General features: G+C 48.3%; 1 protein-coding gene across 1 annotated transcript; it reads right to left on the reverse strand.

Moving 5' to 3' along the window:
- Positions 1-596: 596 nt before the first annotated feature.
- On the reverse strand, positions 597-7448 carry LOC149344124 (uncharacterized). Its single transcript, XM_089542553.1, has 2 exons — positions 5940-7448; positions 597-977 (listed from the first exon to the last, which is right to left on the reverse strand). The coding sequence occupies exons 1-2, from the start codon at positions 7446-7448 to the stop codon at positions 597-599; spliced, it is 1890 nt and encodes a 629-aa protein (XP_089398679.1).
- Between the last annotated feature and the right edge of the window lie 18033 nt (positions 7449-25481).

Raw genomic sequence — 25481 nt, forward strand, 5'->3', positions numbered from 1 at the left:
GGGTGCATGGTTATCAGCTTACGCTGGTAATGTTTGAGGCGGGAACATCGAAGTGGATATCTTGTGCAATGTCCTAAAAATGTCGCAAAGAAAAGCCTACTGTTATTTTTCGAGCCATCGAAGGAAATGAAATACCGTGGCGGACCCAATACGAAACTTATAGCTAGCTATAGAGCTTTTCTTTTTCACACTGAAGTGTCAGTGACAAAAACAATTGATGGAATCACTGGTACAGCTGGCTGCAAGCCAGCGAAATTGAGACACCACTGGGCCTTGTCTTTTCCAAGAGCATTCAAAAATAAAAAGGCAGCAGAGTACAACCCTTAAATTTCGTCGTCACAATAAGAATACCAGGAAACGTGCATTAGAAACCAGCTCGGAGCCATGGCGATTAAGCAAAGCCAAAACACCGCGACCGTTGAGCATGTACGCCATGTAGTGGTTTGCAGTCACGAGAGCGTAACTTGCTGGTACGAATCGACGGCAGAAGAATGTATTTTAACTGCTCGGCTTTCTTGAAACAGTTTTTTGTTGGTGCATATGCGAGCGTGTGTGAAGGCATGGTATTGAGGCCGGCATGTTTGGACCCACCAGTTTCAAAAGCGGCCTGGACCGCAGTTGTACGGCCTCGGGGTAGAAACGAGGTCGTGCGTCTTACAGAGGAGAGTGCGGTGGGCGGAATACGCGGGTTCCGTGTACGAGTATTTTCTGTAAGGACCGATTACCGAGGGCAGGATGTGATTGAAGCGCTCACGTTCCACGCCGGGTATCCAGTCATGCACATGGATGAACTCAGCATCTGGGAAGAGTTGGTTAAGTTCGACCATCAAGTCTTGCGACTGTAACTGCTGTATGCTGGTAGACGTAATGCATAGCCGGCGAAGCCGCGCAGCGTGCCTATATCCTCGGCTGAGGAAGCGCAGGTCTAAGGAGACGATGCTACCCTCCAGTTTCAGGCTTTCCATATGCTCCATTACCTGTAAAACGCATTGCAGAAATTCAATTCTTCGTCAACGCTGGGCGGAAAGAAAACGGCGCGAAAGGCATGGTATGCCTCAACAACATGAACGGATGGTAAAATGACGTGCAATAATCATAAGAGTCGGAATGCTGGTCTTTAAGAGGAATATATACAAGATGTTTCACCTAAGATTTCGTACAATTTTCAGAAAGATCTTTATAAGTTAAACGATCTCTTTTTTCAGCATAGCATTGCCAGCGGTGAAATACATCAGAATACAGTTAAGGCGTGCTAACTAGCAAGCTGTTTAACTAATATTGAATAGTTAACTTAATTATTACTGTTAGGCTTATTTTCATTTCCTTTTAGGTCGCCTCAACCTAATCAATGTTAGGCTCCTGAATTATTCAAAGCCGTGTTACACATCGTAGGTAATATTCGTATCAGTTTTGGAATTTCAAAAACTCGATACCGACGGCGCTGTGGCACAACAAATGTTGCCAACATCGCAGCAAAACACATTCGCTTTCGAGAAGCTTGCAAGCAGAGCAACCTCTCCAGTCCGAGTAACGTGTGGAAACAGCCAAATTTCTTGGGCCGCAGCGCTGAGTGTAATGCCGTTTTCGAAATTCTTAGTACTGATATGGATATTACTTATGGATATTACTTAGTATTGATAGGAATATTACTGATATGGACTTTACTTATGCAGAAAAAAGCGCTCTTCCAAATCTCAATGCGTTTTTTTTTTAAATTGTGTAAAAGACTTAGGTGAAACACCATGTATATTGATTCCACGCAACAAGTTTTCGGTTGTACTTTTACGACGGTTGTGCTTTTGCGAATAAATGCTTAGTGCTTGTGAGCGGTGCCGTAATACGGCAGGCAGATGAAGGTGCGTTCTGCACGCTGAGCCCGCAGTCTCTGGCACCTTTCGCGGGCTGCTTGGATCTCGGGTGTCAGCACCTTGGGGAGCGCACGCACTACACGGTTGGCCGCGGTCGTTGCTCCTTCGCCGCCTCCTTCGACCGAGCTTCTGCATGACGTTGTTCCTCCATGCGACTTGCCAGTGCGTCACCCCAGAGCAACATTTGGACTGGGAGCGAATCGCCAGCGCCACTGGCCACTGAAGCTTTGCGAAGCTGATGACAACGCCCTAACACAGCCTAGCAACCGAAGGAAGCGACTTTTGGAAGTCTCCAGTGCGGTGCTCAACGCCTCCCGTCAGCATAGGTCAAGACACGAGCATACTTCCTCTGAGGACTCTGCGTCCGTTCTTCCAAACCAACGAGGGACGCCTACAGCGCAAAGTGCTCGTCTCTGTCTGAGCTATTAGTAGTTGCTAAAGACCATGGAGCAGTCTCATAGTGCGTGGAAACATAGAATGTGCCTTGTTTAACGGACGGAAAGGAGCAGCCGGGGCGCCCGGGTTCGAACCCGACCACAGCGACCACGTTTCGATGGAGGCAATACGAAAAAGGCGCCCGTGTGCTGTGCAATGTCTATGCACGCTGAAGACCGGAGGTGGTTTGAATTATTGTGGAGCCCTCCACTACGGCACCCCTTTTCTCTTTCTTTCACTCCCTACTTCAACCTTTCCCTCACGACGCTGTTGGGGTGTCCACTTCGAAGTGAAACAGTTAGTGAGCCGCTACAATCCCTCAAAAACAAATTTGCAAAGTTGCAGCCCATGACGCAGAACAACGCCGTGTATGAGGCGTGCCTCTGTCGACGTGCACAGCGCTCTCTCGTAGCGTCCTGCACATGGGCCGGACGCTATGCCAGGTTAGTGTAATCCACGTCGGCTGCGTTTCCATGGAGACAAAACACAAGCAGATCGCCGTGCTTTGCAACAAAAAAAAAAGCCCTTTATTACGAAAAATAACTAGCCACAGTCTAAAGCAGTGGCAGGCCCTCCTGACTTACTCCGACCCGAGCATACAGCTTAAGCTGGTCACGAGCACCAAGGCGGCGCCGGTGGCAAATGGGAATCATGGAACAGGAATGATCGACCACTGAAGCTCCAGTCTACCTCTCCCCCACCCCCTATGCTCTAACTCTTCTCCTTCGAAACAAATACTTTTACTGCTACTACTTGCAATGTCAGTGCAAGGTTCACAACCTCAGGTGACCGAAATTTATCCCAAACTCTCCTCTACTGCGCCGCTTCCGCTATTTCTGCTTTCACTGCCTCTTTGCACCTTTCCCTCACGCCGCGGTTTATGTGTCCACCGTGGAAGAAGACGGTTGCAACATCTTTCCTGAACACCAGTTTCGCAGAGCGCTTGAAGTGATCATCGAGCGCTTGATGACAACCGCCACTGCCCATAAGCTGTGAACCATTGCGTAAGAAATAGCGGCCCGAACTAAGGTTCTAAAAGCATTTTATTATGCTGCGAGACAAAACTTAGTGCTTTCAGTCATGAATAAACACAGAATTTTTTTTCGCTCACAAAGACGACACAATTAGACAGCAGAGACAGGACGGAGCGCAAACTTTCAACTGTTCTACTCAGAAAAAGGTACATATTTATACTAAAAAAATCGATAATCATAGATGCCAGGTGGAAGTAAAAAAACCCGGAAAGAGCACAAAGGAAGGGTACAGGTAACTCAACTTTTATCTAATTAATTTAGAAAGTCAAAATCTTTGTTATAGAGTGTCACAGATGGTGTACTAACACATGAACTACCGCCTTTCCTAATATTCTAGGCCGCAGCCAGTTCTCGCACAAGCGTGTCAGTGCTCCTGCACAAGATGCTAGTGACTTGGAGCCTTGCATCCCACATAAATTTTTTTACTTTTTTTTTTAATTTTCTTTTCTACACGCATGGACCCTGCTGAAGGAACTCAAACGGACTGGCAGGAGACGACCCGTTTGTCATTAAGAATAGCCTTGAAATTATTGAATTCTTGCATGAAACAAACTCAACAGGACAAATTTTTTCTGTAGATATTGTTGACTTGTTCGATTTTATTCCACAAAGCGAGTTGTTGGCGCCTGTCAGGCTTTGCATATAAATGAACAGAGCGGTGTTTTTTTCAAAACAGTGCTGGTATGTGGGTTGACAACTTAGTACTCCTAAAGTTTAATCTCAGTCCCACCACTGTTTCCTTTAAACAGTATGATTATGTACAGAAGAATGGAATCTGTATCGGGCCACGAGTGGCCCCGGTGATTTGCAACATTTTTCTCGCCGGGGTAGAAAAGCATTGACTCAGGCGCTCGAAAACGGTAGCACGCTAAAGACTTTGATTATGTAGACGATTTTTTTCATTGTTACGAAGAAACACTCACCTTTGACCGAGTGCAAATCGTGGAGGTCATTCATACTAAATTTATATAGCTTGCCAAAGGATTGGATTTCACTTTTGAAGTAGCCAATGAGAGCTGTTAGCAATTTTTAGACTTGAAAATAACCCTTAAAGACTCAGGCTTTTGCTGGAAATACCGACCGCGTGCGCACTAGAAAATAGTGCATTTTCATTCCAAGCAACCAAAAACTGTGAACTATGCTATCGCTTTTATATGCCTTGAGCCGTCCTTAAGATACCCTTGTTGTCACATGGCCCACGAAAGCTTTCACGATCAGGTGACGAAGCTAAAATAGGCAGCCTATCCCTTGATAGTAGTGAGTTCAGTTGCCGAAGCTCTAATCAAGAAGATTAAACGACAAAAAAAAAAGGAACAAGTGAACGGTCGCAGTTCCACAAGAGATTGAAACCTGTAGTCGTCCCCTACCAGCATAAAGTGGCTGATAGCCTCAAGTGCGTTGCTAAGAAGTTAAGGGTACCCGTGGTTTTTTCGGCTGTCTTCACTGTGCGGTCTAGATTCGCAGAATAGTAGCAACAACTCAGGCTGCAAAATCAAACATGTGAACCAGTTTTGTGAAGTGTGAAAAAGGGGTAGTGTACAAAATTTCGTTGAAGTGTGGGAAGGTGTACTTTGGGCAGTCTGGCCGATGTGCTAATGAGCGTCTAAGGGAACACAATTTGTCCTTGAGGAATGGTATCGGTTCCAACCTTCCGGCACACGTCAGTGGGTGTGGAAAAGAAAATGAGAAAACCAAAAAGCAAAAAAAAAGACAATGTGTGATTCAAGGCTGCAAGGCACAAGCCTCTTTTGCAGGAGCACTGACACGGATGCGCGAGAACTGGCTGAGGCGTACTTTATTAGAAAGGCGGTAGTTATTGTGTTAGTACACCATCGGTGACGTTATATGACAAAGATTTCGCCTTTCTAGATATATTAGATAAGATGTGAGAAGCCTGTGCCATTCGTTTGTGCTTTTTCCAGATTTTTGGCATGCACGTGGCATCTATGATTATCCATTTCTTTGTATATCTATCATGTACTTTTCCTCAATAAAGCAGTTGAAAGTTTTCGCTCCATCCTGTCTCCCTTGTCTTATTGTGTCGTCTTTCTGTGCGCATAAAAGAAATTCTGAGAATGAGCCAACTAGCCCTATAACGCATGTTAATTAATAACAGGTCCAGATACTGGTGACTTCTAGATTCGTTGCGGCAAGAATTTTATCATTTTTTAAAGATCGATATTTGCCTGCTGACAATTAGTTAAGCACAACAGCAAGTGGAGCAGCATTTAGACACTTGCATGTGGATGAGTATTTTCCACTAACTACACCATCTATATTACTAGACCTCTTGAGTTGCTGCAGAAAGTTATTTTAAAATTCCGCCAAATGAACCAGTTCGGTATGACGCAAACCAGACAGCGTCGGTTTGTTGTGTTTAAAACACTGAGAGAACGTAGCAGCTGCAACTTTATGCTTATATTCATTGACTATACTGGACACCTGCAATTTTAGATCTTGTATCTCCTATATTTCTCCCAAAGGTAGTTAGTTCACCGCTGCACACACACAAAAAAAGTGGAGAATAGGCATTCTGTAAAATTACTGGGGTAGCGGCACGACACAATCGCTAAGACCTGTGCAAATTTATAAAGGTGCTTACCTCTATCAGAGCTGCTATTGTTTCCAATGTGGCAAAGCAACCGGGTCCCAGATTCCGGAGTCGGAGTTCACGAAGCACACAGCCCTTGAGGAAGTGCAGGTCGAGAACGTGTGGCAGATCGCACAAGGTAAGGCGCCTCAGGGGGCGTATTAGGCGCAGTCCCTCGAATACCTTTTCGGTGCAAGTGGAAGGATCGTTGCAGAATAAACAAGCCGGCGGCTGCGCAGTAAGAGTAGCACGCACGTCTAGCTCGTCCAGCCTGTAACGTGCCCTGGCGAGCTGTTCGAGTCGCCCGCAGTAACGAAGGGCGCATGCTGGCAGGGTTAGTGCACGTAGACCATTGAGGCCGGCGTCAGCCAGAACGGAGCAGCAATCGAAGTTTTCCTCGAAATGGAATGCAGCGAGATTCAGCTCTCTCAGTATGAGACATCCTCTGAGGAAGTGGAGGAAAGAGGCGGTACCGACGGGACTTGCGGAAGACTTCCAGGCCATCATCTGAGCAGCGGGGATTGTCAACGTCAACGCTCGCGTGTTACGTCGCCAATGGTAACGAGCCGCCGCTTCGAGAGTGGCAAACGGGTCATCTTTGATGACAATGAAGAGATTCGAAAAACCTCTCGGTACTAGATGTGCCGTTCTCCTGTCCAGGACCACGCAGTTCGTCGATGGCCTCGGATTCAGCCTGACGACTACATAAGGAGATATATTCAGGCTTGCCTTGAAAATGCTGAGAAGAGAGTCGGGCGCGTGCACTTGAACGCATGCGTCTGCAGGCACCGTCTTTCCCGCTTCACTGTCTGCACCGGCGCGGTCGTCGGTGAAGGTGAATGTCTCAAACTTCCCCGCTGTCGCGTCGTGGTAACTCTCGAGCACACTGTACGCGGTTGTTTCATCTTCTGACCAAAACTTCAGTTCGTGGAAGTGTAAGTTGCGAAGGTTGGAACAACGCTTGATAACCGAGCACAAGAAAAGTTTGTTGCGTCTGTTTGGTGACACCTCAACATACATGCCGCGCAACGTTTCAGGGATTATTGGCTGCTTGTCCTTGTTGGGTGGCTGCCTTGAAAAACTGTCCACATCCCGCTGGTGGTCTTTTCTACCCAGGACTGACCATTCGAGGAACTGCAGACAACGAAGCCTGTCTCGAAGAAGGCGAAGCACCGCTGTCGGCAACAGACGGGTGTTCGCGCAGCGCAGTGTTTCAAGATTGACGCACTTGTGAACGCACCTCTCCACCGTGCTCGATTCGGCGGCTAAATAGCCGTTCAAGTCGAGTTCAGATATCGCCACCGCGCGCCTTTCGTCCAAGTAGTCGACAAGGGATTCCGGCGGGTAGTTCGGGAGAAACTTCGTGGTTTGCACAAGGTATTGGTCGCGAGCCAGGCTCGCCAACTTACGCGAAGTTCTTTCAACGGCCATCAGGTCTACGGGGCCCAGGATCCTCAAGATGTGGACGATAATCTCGCTCGGCAAAAGCAGAAGGGAGAAGCTTTCTTCGCTAGATGCCATGCCCGCCATCATTTGGGCTTAAGTGGGTTCCGGAATACTAACGTCCCCTGCTGCGACTGCCACGCTCCGTGCCCGACGAAGCAAAAAAGAACAGTAAGCGAACCGCGCGCGCTTCGCGGACTAATGTAGGATGGGTGTGGCATCAAGCTATTTGATGAAGATACGATGTGACGGAGCAGCTCATGCCTGCGGTCTGGGATCAGCTCAGTCATTCTCGAGCGCGAATATAATCGCTATCACGGGAACGAAGCATAAAGACACTTTTTCTTCTATTTGGCATCTATGATCATGGTATTCTGACGTTTCCCCGCATCGCTATGCGCGCGCGTAAACCATCCTCGAAAATTTTGGCTTAGCATGGGAAGCATCCGGAAAAAAAATTACCAAATGAGTGGCATTTTCAGTCTCAGTATTCAGTTTCTTACAGTTATGACAAATTTCAAACGCATATAACCTCACAATAAATTTGTTGAAAAAAATACTGAGGCCGTTTTGCCCTTACTTTTGCGACCGTGACTTCATACCACGACATTTTATGCCTTTTTTCCGTTGAGTGTGTCAGACTGGATCGAAGATATAATCGATGACATAGAACTGACGCAAATTTAAGTTTCATGGGAGAAATTGAATAAGGGTTGTTTTGGTTTTATACGGGTTTAACGTCCCAAAGCCTCGCAGGCTCCAAGGGAGTCTGTAGAGGAGGACTTCGCAAATTTCGACCACTTGGTGTTCTTTGACGTGCACTGACATCGCACAGTGCACAGGCGTCTACCATTTTCCCTCCACCAACATGTGACGGCCGCGGCCAGGAACAGAACCGCGTTATTCGAGTCAGTAGGCAAGTGCCATAACCACTGAGCCAGTATGGCTCAAAAAAGTTTTCTGGTATGGATCAAAATAAAACTGAGTATTGCCGGGAAACAAAAACATTGTAACCTTAATTCGGCACAAATGGTTCCTAGTAGGATGCATCAACGGGTGATAAGCGCGCCCTTAGAAACGGGTTTACAGCATTCGCAACAAGACACAGGAATTTGTTCAGCATTGAAAACCTTTCTCTTTGCCAACTGCCGGAGCTAAAGTAGCAAGCTAGCATCACATGACAAGACGCTTTAGAACTATCGCGATGCATTTGTGACGGCTGGTATAGAAATTTCTCTAGTTATCTTTCCAGATATAAAAAAATCTGTGCGCGAAGTACTGCATTAAAGTAGGGCAAACAATCGCTCACAAGATAGCTTAATGTATACGTTTTTTGAGATGTAGTTAGACATCGGGAGTTCCTGCATTTCCTAGAGTAAAGCAGAAAATGCTGTCGTTTGCGAGGAGAGTTTTCGCAGAGGCAAACCAAGCAGAAGAAAAGCAACCAAAGAAAACCGGAAGAAAAGCAACCAAAATCCCGGATCAGTAAGTGGGCGAGTTGTGCATTTGGTTTGAAGGTTACTCTATCGGTGACCACTAAAACTTTACGGTGCACGCCAGCCAGTCTGGCAACGTGCTCGGGCACTTGCGGTGAGCGGGCAATAAACGTCAGTTGTTTCATGGCTACCGCACATGTCGGTCTCTTGTATACGTGGTGTCAAAAGTGACCAGTTCCCGCGCCAAAAAATGACGGAGCTTCCGCCTCCAGATCGTTGCGTTTCGAGGATAATGTGACGGACAACTGGACTCGATTCAAGCAACGGGTAGAGCTCTTCTTCATCGCCCCTGAGTCAACAGAACCAGGAAAACAACGCAGCAACGCCCAGAAAGCCGGCTTTTTGCTTCACCTCGCCGGTCAAGAGGCAAAAGATGTTTACAACACCTTCGATCTTACCGCTGAAGACAAGAAGGACTACGACAAGCTAGTGCAAGCCTTTGAAGCCTACTGCCTACCGCAGAGCGATCAGACGTTCGAGCGCTACGTGTTCCGGAACCGCACGCAAGCCGAAGGTGAGCCGTTCGAGCACTTCTATCGAGACCTGGAACTGAAATCGAAGACCTGCAATTTTGACACCCTTCAGGAATCGATGCTGCGTGACCAAATAGTGTACGGCACATCGAGTAGGACGCTGAGGGAAAAGCTTCTAGCCAAAAAGGACTTGACACTCACAGCAGCCGTCGAGTGGGCAAAGGCTGAGGAAATCGCTGCCGCACGAAGCAAAGTGTGGAGTGAAGACAAAAGCGTCGACGCAGTGGGTGAAGAGAAAAACAAGCATCAGCAGCACAGGAACGACGCGCAGGGTTACGGCAAAGGGAGACACCAAGAAAAGAAATGCGGCAACTGCAACCGCTCGCATAGGCCTCGCGAGTGTCCAGCATATGGGAAAAAATGTGCTAGGTGCGGAAGGCAGATGCATTTCGCTGTTTGCTGCAAAGCAAGAGCAGCGGATGTTAACGAGGTTGCCGAGCGGGCGGACGACGACGACGCCTTTACCGTGCTGCACGTATCTACAGCATGCAAGAAAGCGAGCGCTGGTGATGCGCGCGACTGGGAGGTAGCGACTCGTATTTCGGGACGGGAAGTGCGGCTGAAAGTCGACACCGGCGCGCAGGCCAACCTGCTGCCGCGCGGCTTGTTTGAAGCCCTGGGAACCAAGCAGCAGTCAGAGCCAGCCAGGGCCGTATTACGCAGCTACGGCGGGAATGAAATCGTCCACATCGGAAAGGTATGCCTCCCGGTCCGGATTGGCGCCGACACTCGACTAGTGGAATTCTTTGTTGTGAAGAAGCGCCGTCAGTCGATCTTGGGCTGCAGGCTTGTGAGCAGTTTGGTCTTGTCAAAGAATCAGAGCAGTATAAAAAGATGAGGCTTTGTCCGAGTGCGTTCGCCGGCAGTATCCTAAGTTGTTCACGGGCATCGGAAAACTGAAGCGGGAATACAGCATGACTCTTCAAGATGGCGCCCGTCCAGTCGCCGAGCCAGCGCGGCGGGTACCTCACGCAATTCGATCGCGGCTGAAAGATGAGCTTGATCGCCTGGTGGCTGCAGGCATCATTGGCAAGGTGCGAGAACCATCTGACTGGGTAAGCCCACTTGTTATTGCTTGAAAGAAGAACGGCCAACTTCGCGTTTCCATGGACCTAAAAAAGGTGAACGAGGCTTTGAAGAGGGAACACTTTCAGCTTCCGCGCAGGGAAGAGATCGAAAGTGAACTGGCAGGAGAGAAATATTTCAGCACGCTTGACGCCAATAGTGGACTCCACCAAATCCAGCTTGATGACATGTCCTCGAGAATTTGCACATTTAGGAGTCCATTTGGTCATTGCCGGTTCCTAAGGCTGCCCTTTGGTATTTCATCGACTACGGAGATATTTCAAAGGACAATGACAGAGATTTTCTACGGACTGCCAGGGGTACACATCTACATCGATGACATTTTGGTTTGGGGTGCCTCATGGGTAGAGCACCAGCAAAGACTGTACAGAGCCTTGGAAACGGCCAGTGCTGCTGGCCTAACTCTTAATTGGGACAAATGTAGGTTCGGAGTGAAACAGATCGACTTCCTTGGAGGCAGAATAAGTAAACAAGGCATCAAACCAAACCCAGAACTGGTAGAGTGCCTGGCCCATTGCCAGAAGCCAGCTACGAAAAAGGAAGTCCCGAGGCTACTTGGAGCAGTCAACTATTTCAGCAAGTACTTGCCCAACTTAGCAAGTCAGACAGAATCACTTCGTGGTCTGTAGCGGGAGGACTCTGTCTTTGAATGGACTAGAGCTCACGACATCGAGTGGGCCCGTCTAAACGAAATGCTCACGCAAGCTCCTGTACTTGCTATATTTGATCCATCTTTACCTACAAAGCTGTCCACTGACGCATCCGCCTTTGCATTGGGTGCAGCCCTTTCCCAGCAGCATGGTAGCGACTGGCGGCCTGTGGGCTATGCGTCAAGGGTCCTGACAGAGACTGAGCGCAGATACGCACAGATTGAAAAGGAAGTGCTTGGAATAGTGTTTGGCTGTGAGAAGTTTAATGAGTTTGTCTTGGGCCGAAGAATCACGATAGAGACCGATCACAGTCCATTGATATCTATCTCGAAGAAAGGGCTCGGAGACATCCAGCCTCGACTTAAAGGCTCTTCCTGCGACAGCTGAAATACGACTACCTGTTGCAATTTGTTCCTGGGAAGAAACTGGTTACTGCTGACACTCTTTCCAGGATGCAAGGGAAACGCTTGTCAGATATCTTCTCACATGACTTGGAAGTACACGCCATAAGTGTGTTGGAGGACCGGGTGAGCATGAGAACAATGGACACACTGAAAGATGCCACGGCTAGGGACCCGGAGCTGCAGCAAATCATGGCAAACCTCCAGGCGTCACAGTCTTTGAACGGGGAGTGAAAAACGCACGCCAGTCAACTGTCAGTGGTGGAAGGTGTGTTGTTGAAAGGTACCAAAGTTGTCATTCCCTCCGAGCTTCCAAAGGAAATGCTTTGTCGGTTGCATCGAGGGAATCTGGGCATAGCGAAATGCACATCACGAGCACGCAGCCTCATGTACTGGCCCAGGATGGCGGCTGAAATAAGAGAAATGGCTGAGCGGTGTCTGACTTGTCAGATACATGCTTACAAAGAGCCTGCTGAACCTCTGCTATTACGGGATACGCCCAGTCGCCCCTGGTACAGGGTGGGAGATGACTTGTGCGAGCATGCTGGAAAGCATTATCTTCTGTGTACGATGCCTACTCTAACTATCCTGAGGTGGAGGAGTTGAACGGCACCACAACTACTGAGGTCATAAAGAAACTATCTCTGATATTTGCACGTTATGGCATCCCCCACGAAGTCTGCACTGATGGAGGACCCCAATTCACAGCCAAGGAATTTAAAGACTTTGCAGTGATGTTTCACTTTGAACACATCATTTCCAGCCCTTATTATCCGAAATCGAATGGACTCACGGAGAAAGGCGTGCAAATAATCAAGAGGCTACTCAAGAAGGCAGGATCATCAAAGGAGTAGTTTTGGCTTGGCCTCCTTTAACTATCGTGCGTCTCCGCTGGAAGACGGTGTCTCACCATCCAAGTATCTCATGGGTCGCGACAGCAGAACGCCGGTTCCGGACCCCTGCTCGGATTCAGCTCAGCAGCTCTCAAAACATCGAAAACATAAGCAGGATACGAACAAAGGACAGCAGCTCCCGCCATTACAGGCTGGATACAGCGTTCGGATTATGTCTGGAAGCAAGCGGGGCACAAAAGCTGTAGTTTTAGATCTTGTGGCACCCCGATCATACAGAGTAATAACAGAGGATGGAAGCGAATTTAGAAGGAACCGTCAAGACTTGCGACAAACGAGAGAGGTTTCCAACCCAACGTCACAACAGCTTCATCCTACAGGGCGCAACGCTGGAGACGTGGAAAGTAGCCCAGTGTTGCAGAGAGCGACAAGACCCCAACAGGCCCTCATGCGTATTGACACTACGTTATCGAATGCAAGATCAACAGCCCCACTAAGGGAGCAGTGTACACCACCTAGACTACTAAGACCGCCTACAGCATCCTCACCAGCAGCATGAGAAACGGGTTCCGCAGAGTTCGTTCCTCTCACAACCCCTAGACCAGCTGGAGTGTTGGGTGCAACCGAACCAAGCGTGTCGCCCAAGCAACAAACAGGGGAGCAGGCAGCGGTGCAACCTCGAAAAGAAGCACAGAGACTGCTACAGAACACACTACATCCTCTCGACCGACTAGAGTGGTTGGTGCAGAACTAAGACGGTCCTCAAGACTCAGAAGGCCTCCCCGCCGGTTGGCCTACCAGAATTAAGGCGTCCCGTCCTGCATATCACCCGCTCCCTATTGTGAAGGACTTACTCTATAGTCACCTTCTCAATGTTTAAAGAAAAGAGGATGTATCGGTGACCGCTAAAACTGTACGGTGCACGCCAGCCAGTATTGCAACGTGCTCGGGCACCTCCGGTAAGCGGGAAATCAACGTCAGTTGTTTCATGGCTACCGCACGTGTCGGTCTCTTTTATACAGTTACTATTTCATTTTTGTGGTGGTTTAGGTAAAGGAGGGGTGGCTCTTCATTTTGAATTCGATGTTGACTAGCAGACTTGCCCAGAAGCCATCGGTTGCTTCGGCGGCCGGTTGGAGGCGCAGCCCTTTTATTCGGCTGATCAATCAGCCTTTCAGAAAACTCTACCTGTGGGCGACACCAGTACTTCGGTAATTACCAAGAAAAATAAGCCAAGTACCGACGCTATTTTACATCTCAAAGAACGTAGACATTTAAGTGGTACGTAGGCAACGATACTTGCTCTCGACAAGGAAAGTTGTTGGCGGACTGCACTTTGTTAAAATCGGGAAAGATAAATACGGAAGTGTCTGTAGACCGGCTGGCTCGCAACTCGTGCCATGCGCAAACGCTTTGATGTTCGCTCTTTCTCCTCGCAGAGGCAACACCGAACGGATTCTGGCTTTTGTCATCTGTGGACCAGTGTTTCGATAACATGTGGACTTCACTAGGATGATGGTTTGGACGACAAAAACCGTTCAGGAACCGACCGGAGCAATTTGGCTAAGCCTATTTTCACGTGAACAGAGGCAGGGTGCACTCTTGTGCAGTGTCTGTTCCTCCTTTAGCGTGACTCGACGACCGTGTGGTCTTTGTGACAGACGCATTAGTTTACCACACGTCTTTGGATCCGTTCTCGTTGCTCTTTTCCGAGATACATCGCACAACAAGCGAATAAAATTAATTTTTTTGTCGGACTCGTTTTCGCACACAGCCAATGCTGTTAAGCGTTTATGCGCGTCAGTGGTTATTAATGCGGAGAACAGGTTTGGAAACTGTGCCGCTGTGCACAACCTGCATCTGTAGTGCTGATTCATGAACTTCGCACGGGAAGGAAGTGGCAGTCGTGAAATGAAACGTGTGAGGAAAAAGCACAATTCCTCGGCGTCCATCCTTTCGCGGGATTCCTGGTCCCACCCAATCTTCATAAGTAATGAGCGTAAGGAAATTTCACTACTACCGGAGTTTTGAATGCGAATTTGGTGTTCTTATATTAACAGAATATTGATAGAATCGCATACGGGGATAACTTTCGCCACTGCTTCTTCTGCGACTTTTGCAACTCGTTTGTGTTTATTCCTTGGGCTCCTGATCACTTTGACGGGGGTTTATGGTTGGTTTCTCTATTTTGTGGTTGTGCCGATTTCCATGTTTGCGCGGTGTATGTCAATGACTAGACAACGACGAAAACGTTCTTCGTTGATAAGAATTGATGCTTCCTACTAACACCGAGTGGTGGTTAAATGCAGTTCTTTATGATGAACAGTGTATTTATTAAAGGGTCGCTGCGACCAACGCACGCAGCGGTCGGGTTGTAGCAGGACGGCAGAACCAGCCGAAGGAAGCAGCTCCAGCACGAGACTCGCGCCCGAACCGCCAGCGATGGCGACGAAGTGCGGCACTGCGGTGTCGTCCTCTTCTCCTTCTTACAATGGCCCCGGCGAGAAGGAATAGCCATACTGGCAACTTCGGCGATAAAACGACAGGCGGGTAGCAGTACGGTTTCAGGCGCCTTACGTGGACGACCTCGCGACCGCGACGGCGGCGGTCCGAGGAAGGTGTAACTGGCTCAACGAGGTAGTTGACAGGAGACGTGCGTTGAATGACGCGACAAGGGTCATAGTACTTGATGGAGAACTTGCTGTTGGCAGGAACCCAAAGCCAAACGAGAGAGTCAGTGGAGAACGTCGGAGCAGGCCTGGCATTGTCGTGCACGTCTTTGCGATATCCTTGGGTATCGGAAGTAAAGGTGCGGGCCAGCTGACGGCACTCTTCAGCCTTGTGGGCAATGTTAGAGATAGTTGTGTATTCGGAAGGATCGGGCCGGTAGGGTAAAATGGTGTCGATAGTACAGGATGGTTCACGGCCGTATAAGAGGAAGAAACGGGAGAAACCTGTCGTCGCTTGATGGGCGGTATTATACGCGTCACAAACGGAAGTACCTGATCCCAGTTGGAACGGTCAGACGCAACATACATTGCGAGCATGTCGGCCAGAGTGCGACTGAATCGCTCCGTGAGGCCGTTAGTTTGCGTGTGGAAGGCAGTAGTCGCACGGTGTACGGTTTGACATGCTGAGAGGAGCTCTTGAACTACCTCTGACAAAAATACGCGGCCCCTGTCACTGAAGAGCTCCCGAGGGGCGCCGTGACGGAGGACGAAGTGGTGCAGAATAAAATAAGCGACGTCACGAGCCGACACCGTGGGAAGGGCGGCAGTCTCGGCATAACGGGTCAGGTGATCGACGGCGACGATTACCCATCGGTTACCGGCCGGAGTGCAGGGGAGTGGGCCATAAAGGTCGATGCCGATCCGGCAAAAGGGGCGACCGGGGCATGGTAAAGGTTGCAGGGGACCGGCCGAGCGACAAGGTGAATCCTTTCGTTGCTGACAGGCATCACACGATCGAATGTAGCGGCGGACAAAATTGTACATTCCACGCCACTAGTAGCGCTGACGAAAAGGGTGATATGTTTTGAGGACACCAGCGTGAGCACTTCGCGGGTCAGTGTGATGATGGACACAAACGTCGGAGCGGAGACGGCGTGGGATAACCAGTAACGATTTTCTGCCGTCAGGGTTATAGTTTCGGCGGTAAAGGAGACCATCCCGGACGGAGAAATGGGAAGTTTGGCGGCGGAGAGCTCGCGGATATGCAGCCATGGTAGGGACACTGATGACATTGAACACGCGTTGACGCGTTGACGTCAGGGGCCAGAACAGGTGACTGGTGGAAGCAGGTTGCAGGAAGCAGGAATCAGGGTCAGGGGCTGCTGGCTCGGCTTCTCCATGGGAACAGACACCCTGTGACTGTGGAGTTCCAGGGCGAAGTCGGAGGTTAGGATCATTGCATCCTCCACGAAGTGAACCGTGTATTTATTAAGGGGCCACGGCGACCAACGCACGCAGCGGTCGGGTCGTAGCAAGACGGCAGAACCAGCCGCATGAAGAAGCTCCAGCACGAGACTCGCGCCCCAACCAATGGAGGAAAAAAAACTGAGGAGGGAGCGTCCGGCGACAACCTTGAAGCATAGTCTTTACAAGGAAAGATATATAAAAAAAAAGAGAGTGTGTCCCCCGTGATCGCACCACGTGATAGCGAGCGGTAAAGTTTAGCCCCGCTGCGCACGCGCATGCGCCTATTAGCGCGGCAGACTTTCTGTAGATCAACTTCCTTGCTGTAGACGCACGCACCGCGGGTCGCGCATACGAACGCACTAAAACATACCAGAATCAAAACAAAGAGGACTGACTCGGAGAGCGAAAAACTGAGGGAGAAAACGACTTCAAAACACTCGGCTTGCGAACGCTGGCCGCGTGACGTCACGCTCCGTCCTTAGTTTTTTTTCCTCAATGCCCCAACCACCAGCGATGGCGACGAAGTGCAGCACTGCGGAGACGTCCTCTTCTTCTCCTTACAATCAGTATGTGTAGCAATAGCAATATTTTATTGTGACCCGTCACCTTGAGCTCCCCTCTTCAGGCTAATGTTTCTTTTTAAGGAAGACCTGTCGTGTGCCGTAATCTACTGAGGCGGAGTACTATTACCATCGGATGCAGAACACACGTCTATGTTCGGCGAGAGGCAGCATCTTGGTATGTGTTTCTACTCTCGCACCACGTACGCGTTGAAAAAAAATTGTGCTAGGGCATAGCCAATTTATTTTATTTATCTATCAATACTGCCAATCCCTTTTTCAGGGATTTTTACAGGAGTGGATTTTGGCCGAAGACAAGCACCCGACCAGGCATAAACATTATTTCCAGTATGCAAAAAAGACAGTGAAAATTATGGGGACAATGGGAAGAGGCATTGGAAAAAGGCAGCTCAAAGATAACGCATTAAAAATGATCACCTTTTCACTTCATAAATGGTCACGAGAAATACAAATAAATACATGGAAATACAAATACATGAAAAATCCCCCCAAGAAATGTTTGAAAAAATAAAAAAAATCACAGTTTGTTCCCTGACAATACACATTTGCCAGCTAGCGCCAAAAATTTCTCAGCAGTTGGTTGTACAATCACTTATTACTCAATGGAGTTCTACTCCCGGACAGCTGGCGCAAAAAAATAACATAAAGATATTATTAGCCCAGAAGTATTCTTGTATCGTGAGTTCATTTTTGTGAAGTGTTTCTCTGGAACTGTTCAAGGTAATGTATGTAGCATAATCAACTTTAATTTTGTTGTGCAAAATCATTCACTGCTGACCCGAAAGACGCGGGTTCGATCCCGGCCGCGGCGGTTGAATTTCGTTGGAGGAGAAATTCTAGAGGCCCGTGTACTGTGCGATGTCAGTGCACGTTAAAGAACCCCAGGTGGTCGAAATTTCCGGAGCCCTCCACTACGGCGTCTCTCATAGCCTTAGCCGCTTTGGGACGTTAAACCCCATGAACCAAACCAACCAAACCAAAATGATTTACAGAAACTTAAGACTGTGCAGCGTCGCACGACTGCTAGCGTATCAAGCCCCGTCTCAGATAGCATCTGCGTCGGAGAATCGGTGCGCCTATACTGTTGCAGATAAAGCGCACACTTTTTCGCTGGACAGCCTCAGTCGTATTTATGTTATCTTGCGTGTACGGGAACCAAGCGAAGTTTGCGTATTCTAGTATTGGGCGCATGATAGTGGTATACGCCAAAAGCTTGGCTTCTTTCGTAGAATACTGCAGGACTCGTTTCAGAAACATGAACTTCGCATCGCTTTGTTAGTTACGTGATCTGCGTGAGCTGTCCACCTTAGATTGGCTGATATAATCATGCCTAAGTATTTGTGCTCTGTGACTGTCTTGAGTGTAGTGCTACTATAGACGCAAGGGAAGCTAAGTTTGAATTTCTTTTTCGTTATAGTCATTGAAATAGTTTTGTCTAAGTTAAGAGCCATTTGCCACATCGAACACGATTCTGCTATCTTGCCAATTATTTAAGCTCATTTGATCTTTTCGGCTTTTTATTTCTCTGTACAGTATGCAATCATGTGCGAACAACCTTAGTTTCGCCTCTACCTGGTCTGCAATATCCTTTATGAAGAGAAGGAAGAGAATAGGGCCAGAACAGAGCCCTGTGGTACACCTGAAAGGACCGGGACAGTATCTGAAGTGTGGTCGCCAAGTTGCACGAACTGGCGACGGTCGGTTAAATAATTGGCGATCTATTGGACCATTGACCCACTACGTAATTTATGATTTAGTTTCTGAAGCAGTTTGGCGTCGCAAACCCGGTCAAAAGCTTTGGAGAAATCTAAGAAGATTACATCTGCTTGCATTTTGTCGTTGATTGCTTTTGCGAAGTCGTGTATAGTCTCGACAAGTTGTCTAGCCAATAAAAGTGTCTATGGCTCAACTCAGCTGAGCCACGATATACAACGCGAGAGCTCTGTCAGCTAGCATTGCAATTATATTAACGAGAGCAACTCACGTGGTGCACCGCGTGTGACAAGTGCAAGAGCGAGCGTCCAGAGCGGGGGTCTGCGCAGCGGCGGACGTGACTGCCAAGCGCAAGAGCGAATCACGTGACACATTACATGCCACAACTGGCGAGGAAAAGCGGCCGAGCAGCAGCCAGCGCTGCGGCGGACGTCACTGCCAAGCGCGCAGCTGCGGCGTCGGCGAGTAACAGTGCATGACGTCTCCGCCACATGCGGCGCGCCTCCGTTTAGAAGTCAAATCTAAGAGCCAGTGACCTTCAGGCTCAGCATGGGAGGAGTAGGGCTTTGCGCTCAAAAACGCTGTCAGTACCCCGACGATACCTGCCTACTCCCGTCAAAATAGAGTTGGACGAGGTAGCTATAAACCAACAATGGCAAGGCGTAGTTGATAAAATACGGAAAGGGCGGAGCCACATGTCCTCCCTTTTTAAGTGCTTTTAGGTAATTTTCTCTCATATCATTGCTCTGATTTTCTAGAAGTTACATATGTGCTACCAGAGGACGCTAGCCTATCAATGTAGCTTGACTTAGTGACCCACTTTTGTCTCCCTTTAACTTAAACACGTACTGCGAGGTCTGTTAGAAAAGTATCCGACCTTTGGCCGAAGAAAAAAATTTGGCATAACTGGAGCGTTAGAAACCTAATAACCTTCAAAGTAGTCTCCTCGGGGCTCCATATACATCTCCCAGCGGTGCTGCCATTGTTGGAAGTATTCCGAAAAGGCCCTTTTCGGAATGGAATTTAGCTCTGCTGTCGTTGAAGCCATAATGTCCTTTCATTTCTGAAATGGCGCTCCTTTCAACGGCCTCTTCATTTTAGGAAACAGCCAGAAGTCGTAGGGGGACATATCAGGAGAGTAAGGAGCCTGTTGAACTACAGGAGTCTGGTTTTTCGCCAGAGAAGTCTGAATCAAATGAGAGGAATGTGCAGGAGCAATGCCGCGAGGGATGCGCCATTTTCTTGTTGACCTCAATTCCGGTCTCTTGCGCCGCATATCACCACATAGGCGATGGAGGACATCCCTGTAGTACTATTTAGTCATTCTTTGACCCTGTGGGGTGCGTACTCGTGGTGTGCCACACAGAGGGAGTCAAAAAAGCAGTCAGCATCACTTTGACATTGCTGCGCACTTGGCGGGACTTCTTTGGTCTTGGCGACGTGGAATGCGTCCTCTGTGACGACTGGGATTTGGTTTCCAGGTCGTACCCGTACACCTAAGACTCGTCACTAGTGATTACGGCGTCGGTGAAGTCAGGGTAACTGTTTGTGGAATCCAGCATCTCCTGTGAGACTTCAACACGAAGTTGCTTTTTCTCCACCGTCAGCAGCTTCGGAACGAATTTCGCTGCCACTCTTTCCATGGCCAAATCTTCGGTGATAATGGAATGTGCAGAAACATTGCTGATGTCCACCTCTCCCGCAATTTCTCGGATAGTCACACAACAGTCCCGCATCACCACAGCGTTCACTTCGGCAATTACCTGGTCATTGCGGCATGTTGATGGCCGACCGGAGCGTGGCTCTCTCTCCACGGATGTGCGGCTGTCTTTAAACCAGTTGCACCACTGCTTAATCTGTGTGCTGCTCATAGCATCATCACCGAAAGCCGTCTGAACATTTCGAATGGTTTCCACTTGGCTATCGCCAAGTTTCTGGCAAAATTTGAGGTAGTAGCTCTGCTCCTCTCGCTCCGCCGTTTTCCTTGCAACAAAAAACCGACGAGAGCACTGCGCACTGCCTCACTCGAACGCTGCATCCCAGCGACTGACGCTGTCGGCAGGCGGGAAAAAATTCGTGCATGCGCACGAGGGTTCAAGGTCGGCTGCTGTAAGCGCGCTAAGTTTCATATCCATCAAGGTGTTTGCAAAAAAAAAATAAAGTCGGATACTTTTCTAACAGACCTCGTATTCTACACTTCATCTTATTTCTTATACGAATTGTAATAACTTATTGGCTGCGCCAAATTTAAGGTCTAAAATTTCCTGCAGCTGAGCTGTTTCTTCGCACACGGCTATCAGAGATGCCTTCAAAATAGCCGCACATGTTGGAATTATGAAGTGAAGGTGAGAAAACTTTTTCCGCCTGACAGAGCCCATTAGGAGTAGGTCAAAAGAATCAAACAGTTCCCAATTCAGGTCTCTAAATACCCCCTGTAAACAAGCGGTAAATACCAGTGGAAAAATTGTCTCTCACTGCTTAACACGCTTCCTTGATGGCATTTTATTACTTTCTTTGTTGAGGACTGTGGTGGCTGTGCAGCTAGTATAGATATGGTGCACTATTTGTACGTAGGAATCTTCTACACCGTTGCGCTATTCATGCATGAGCGTTGATACTGCTTGCAACAGCCACAGCGCGGAGTGCGAACCCCTAATCCCTCTTGCTTTACTGTTCAGGTCCTGTCTCCTGTTGCCTCCGAAGCTTGGACATCTGTGTGCGGGTGCACTTGTGCTGACGCCCCCCTGATTACCTATCCGAGCCTTCCAGAGTCCTCTCACCACATCCACTACTATCTACAAGCCGACCAGCAGACCCCGAACAACGTGAAGTCATCCGGAGCACACTTCATAAACCTGCGACGGAGCCTGGAACTCTTTGTGGCAGCAGCGAAAGCGCTCAGCGCAAACGCCTAATCGATTTTGCTGTACTTTTGCAGGTTAGTCTTTTTACATAAGATTGAACATTGTTATTTCTGCTTATCGATTTTGCTGCAGCTGCCCCGTCAAAATTTCCTGAATTTCGGAAAGTGCCTTGCTCTTTGCTTCTGCCTTCGTTGAAGCATTGTCATGGCCGATGGCACGCAAAACAACGACAGAGACAGCCGCGCGAAGAGCCGTGACTACCGCACCGCCATGGCGGAAGTTAAGAAAAGTTTCAAGTTCATTAATCACGAATTGATTTGAAGATTTCAAAAAGAAGCCTGACGATTTTCAGGAGGAAAACAATGACTTACAAAAGGAAAACGAGTGTCTTCATGATACATGTAACGAGAATTAAAGGTAGATAACTGCAGTTGAAAGTGAACGTGTCCAGTGCGAGCAGTATTCGCGATGATGCAAACTGGAAATAAACGGGGTCATCGGAGGAGGTCAAGAGAATCTGAGGACGACTGTCGGGACAGCGGGCGTTGTCGTGGGAGATGAATGTCTCCTGATGATATCGAGGCTTGTGATTACGAGCACACAGATACAAAGGTCACAGATACAAAGAAGATTATTGTGCAGTTCAAAAGCCGCAAGCCCAGGTACTGTGTTCTCGAAAACGCCTCCAAACAACGCCTCAAAAATGATTCACTCAGCCTGGCACCTGGCACGAGCCACGCTGGAGACACTCCTGATAGCGATAATCGTCCAATTTTTTTCAAGGAGTACTTATGCCCTAGTTTGAAAGAACATCACTACTTGGCCACCGCTAGAAATCGGTAGTTTAATTTGTTATATGTGTATATACGAAATGGGCGTCATTTTTCCTTTAAGATACAGTAGTTCGTAAGTTCATATCAACTCTGCTGATGCACACAAGAGGATTGCATTAAACTTTGTTCCGCACATAACTCCGAATTCTTTTTTTTTTTTTTCATGGCGATGCATTGCTTGTTGTGAACGTTATGCTTCGTAGAACACTGTTTGCCGTGCGTCGACCTCGAGGACCGATTCCCCACTTTTGCAGAAACATTTGGATTTATTTACAACAGTCTGCGCCCCTCGAGAAGGGTGCCGCCCGTCCACCTGCGCCCCGCCGGCCGCCTCTCCCTGGAGAGCGTCGCTCAACACCGGAGCCCTCGAGTGGCGAGAGGCGAAGGTGTCTGGCGGCTGAGACCGGGGGAGCGACGAGACAACCAAGGAAACGTCAGTCGCAAAACGAACCTTGCACTCATCGAACCTTTTTGTAATATCTCTTTTAGCCACTAATAAATTTAGCTGTTCTTTGTTCACTGGTTGCTTATTCTTCGCCGAACGTCAACGTATTCACGACATGAATATTATCAAGTGTTCGTTACTCCCGAATCGATCCAAGTTTACGCCGACAACCAAAATGTGCCATGCGTTGCTCAAGTTAATGTTCTTCACTAATCAACAAGAGCAATCAATTCAGGCCGTTTTCAAATAAATGTCTTGTGTTCTCTAGTTGGTACACGAGAATGAGTAGAAATGAAGGCAGCGCGACATACCGAGACAAAGGAGAAGCACAAAGCGACAGGACCGGCGCCACTCGGGACTGGCAAGTAGAGACGGCTGTCGCCCTTGTCTGCGCGCACTCGCATGCGCGCAACCGTCCTCAGGCTCTGGATACCCACCTGGACGGCGGAACATTCTGACACCCTCTTGGATGTTTCTGTCTCCTCCATACTCCGTCTCCCGCTCTCCTTCCCTCTACCCCGATCTCTTGTCTCTCTCCTAACTGGCCACGGCCGTTTTCGCTCGTACTTCCATCGCTGTGCACTCCGTCATTCGCCTTGCTGTCCATGCGGTGCAGCTGGGGCGGACGATGGCCATTACCTAGGCGCCTCTCCACTCATCGTTGACATAGCAGCGCGTCTGCCCGGCGATGCACACTATCTTTCCCCTCACGACTTCCCGCCATTGTTATCCTCCCCTCGGTCTCGAGCGCTGCTTATTTACATTGCCGTTAGTGTTTCTTCTCTCCTTCCACCCTTCTATAGTGTTTGTTCCCGCCAGGATGGTTCGTCGGCCTACCTGCTGTTACTTAGCTTTTCACATGTTTCATGTGGTCGGGTGCGCCTTATCGCCAAGTCTGGTGGGCCACGGCTCTGCCCCTGCTAAACGGACATGGCGGCCGTGGTGTTTGCTCGCCCTGCGTGCACCCGCGGTTTTCTGGGCTTCTTTCGTTTTTTTTCTATGTGCTTTATTTTCGTTTGTTTTCGATTGTATTATTTTATTTTTCTCCTAACACTTATATTTTTTCGTTCTTTTGCCTATTTAGTTTCTTTCATGGGGGTGCGCCTCTCGGTCAGGCCAGTCATAGGCTTTTTGGGTGCATCCCTAACATCAGGGATGTTAGGGGTGCACCCAAAAAGCCTATGACTTTCACTCCTAACATTCCTGATGTAGAAATAAAGGTATTTCTATTTGTATTTTTAATTTCACTACTTCTTTATCTTTTCTTTTGTACATACATTTTTTAATTTTTCCCTGTTCATTTTCCTCTATGCCTCATTTTTTTACATCATCATCATCAGCCTGACTACACCCACTGCAGGGCAAAAGCTTCTCCCATGTCTCTCCAATTAACCCTGTCCTTTTTCAGTTGCCGCCACTGTATCCCCGCAAACTTCTTAATCTCATCCGCCCACCTAACTTTCTGCCGTCCCCTGCTACATTTGCTTTCTCTTGGAATCCACTCTGTTACCCTTAAGGACCAGCGGTTATCTTGCCTTCGCGTTACATGCCCTGCCCAAGCCCATTTCGTCCTTTTGATTTCAACTATGATGTCATTAACCCGCGTTTGTTTCCTCACCCACTCTGCCCTCTTTCGATGTCTTAACGTTAAGCCTTTTTACATTTTTTTACATACCCCTTCTACTTTATGAAGCCCGTTAATCTCCCGTTTTTTTTTTTCGTCTGCTTTCTTCGTCTTTTCTTCGTTCCTACAGATCCCTGCACCTTCCTTCCTCCTAGCCACCTGCGTACACGTCTGAAGCCCTTGGGTACAGCAGGATTTTTTTCGTCCTTACTAGTGATTAATTCGTTTCGGAAACTCTCTGGCCAACAAGCCACCTTTGCTCGGCCGTCATTTGTGTGTTTTTTCTATACTTCTAACTGGGTTTTCTTAAATTCTGTATTAGACGTTGTCCCTCTTTCTTTTATTTTCAATTCATTTTGCCTTCGATAGCCTCTGTTTCGGTGCGGGCTTTCTCTCACATTTATTTTTAGACTTTTATATATTTCTTGACATTTTTACAGTAATGGGATGCTGGAATCAAAGTTAAGTTTTCTCTTGCAGACGGGTCTTCTACGCACGCAGTGAAAATTCTGCGGGCGCAAGTTTCGCGTGGTAATGTTTGATGTGCGTGCTTTTCGCTTCATCTTTTCCACCAACATCAGAAGTCGCCTGTCAGGTAGATTCCCAGCCTAGCATCTTCAGTGTTCACAGAGTACCTACCTTATGAATTCCTGCAAATGGGATCCCTTGCCATCCCGGCAGAAATGCAAAAAAAAAACGACTTAGTGCTACTATGTGCATCAGCGTCCAGACGAAGCCGTCATCTACCAAAGATGTCTTAATTATTTCCGTGAGATTGTGAGCGGAGGACGGAATTTGAACGTTAGTCTGACGGAGTCGGGAAGGCGCGCAACGCAAATTTCATTTTGTTTACCTAGGAAGCATCTGTAGAGATACACTGCTAATCAAAATGGAATTCCTTGGTCTGTTCTGAAAAAATGCGATCATTTCCCCATGCAATTGCTTGCACCGATAGGAACTAGCCACATTGCTGGAGAGATGCTTCTTCAGGTACAGATGCTGAGTGAACAGTAAAGAAAGGAGGTGTCACTCCAACACTGTATGATTTGTTGGAAGAGCGGGGTTTTTGCCAATGACTTGAGTGGGGGCTGCATTCTAAGAGCCCATGGCAATATGC

Source organism: Amblyomma mixtum, chromosome 5, assembly GCF_055824585.1.
Source record: "Amblyomma mixtum isolate Tamu chromosome 5, ASM5582458v1, whole genome shotgun sequence".
NCBI lineage: Eukaryota > Metazoa > Arthropoda > Arachnida > Ixodida > Ixodidae > Amblyomma > Amblyomma mixtum.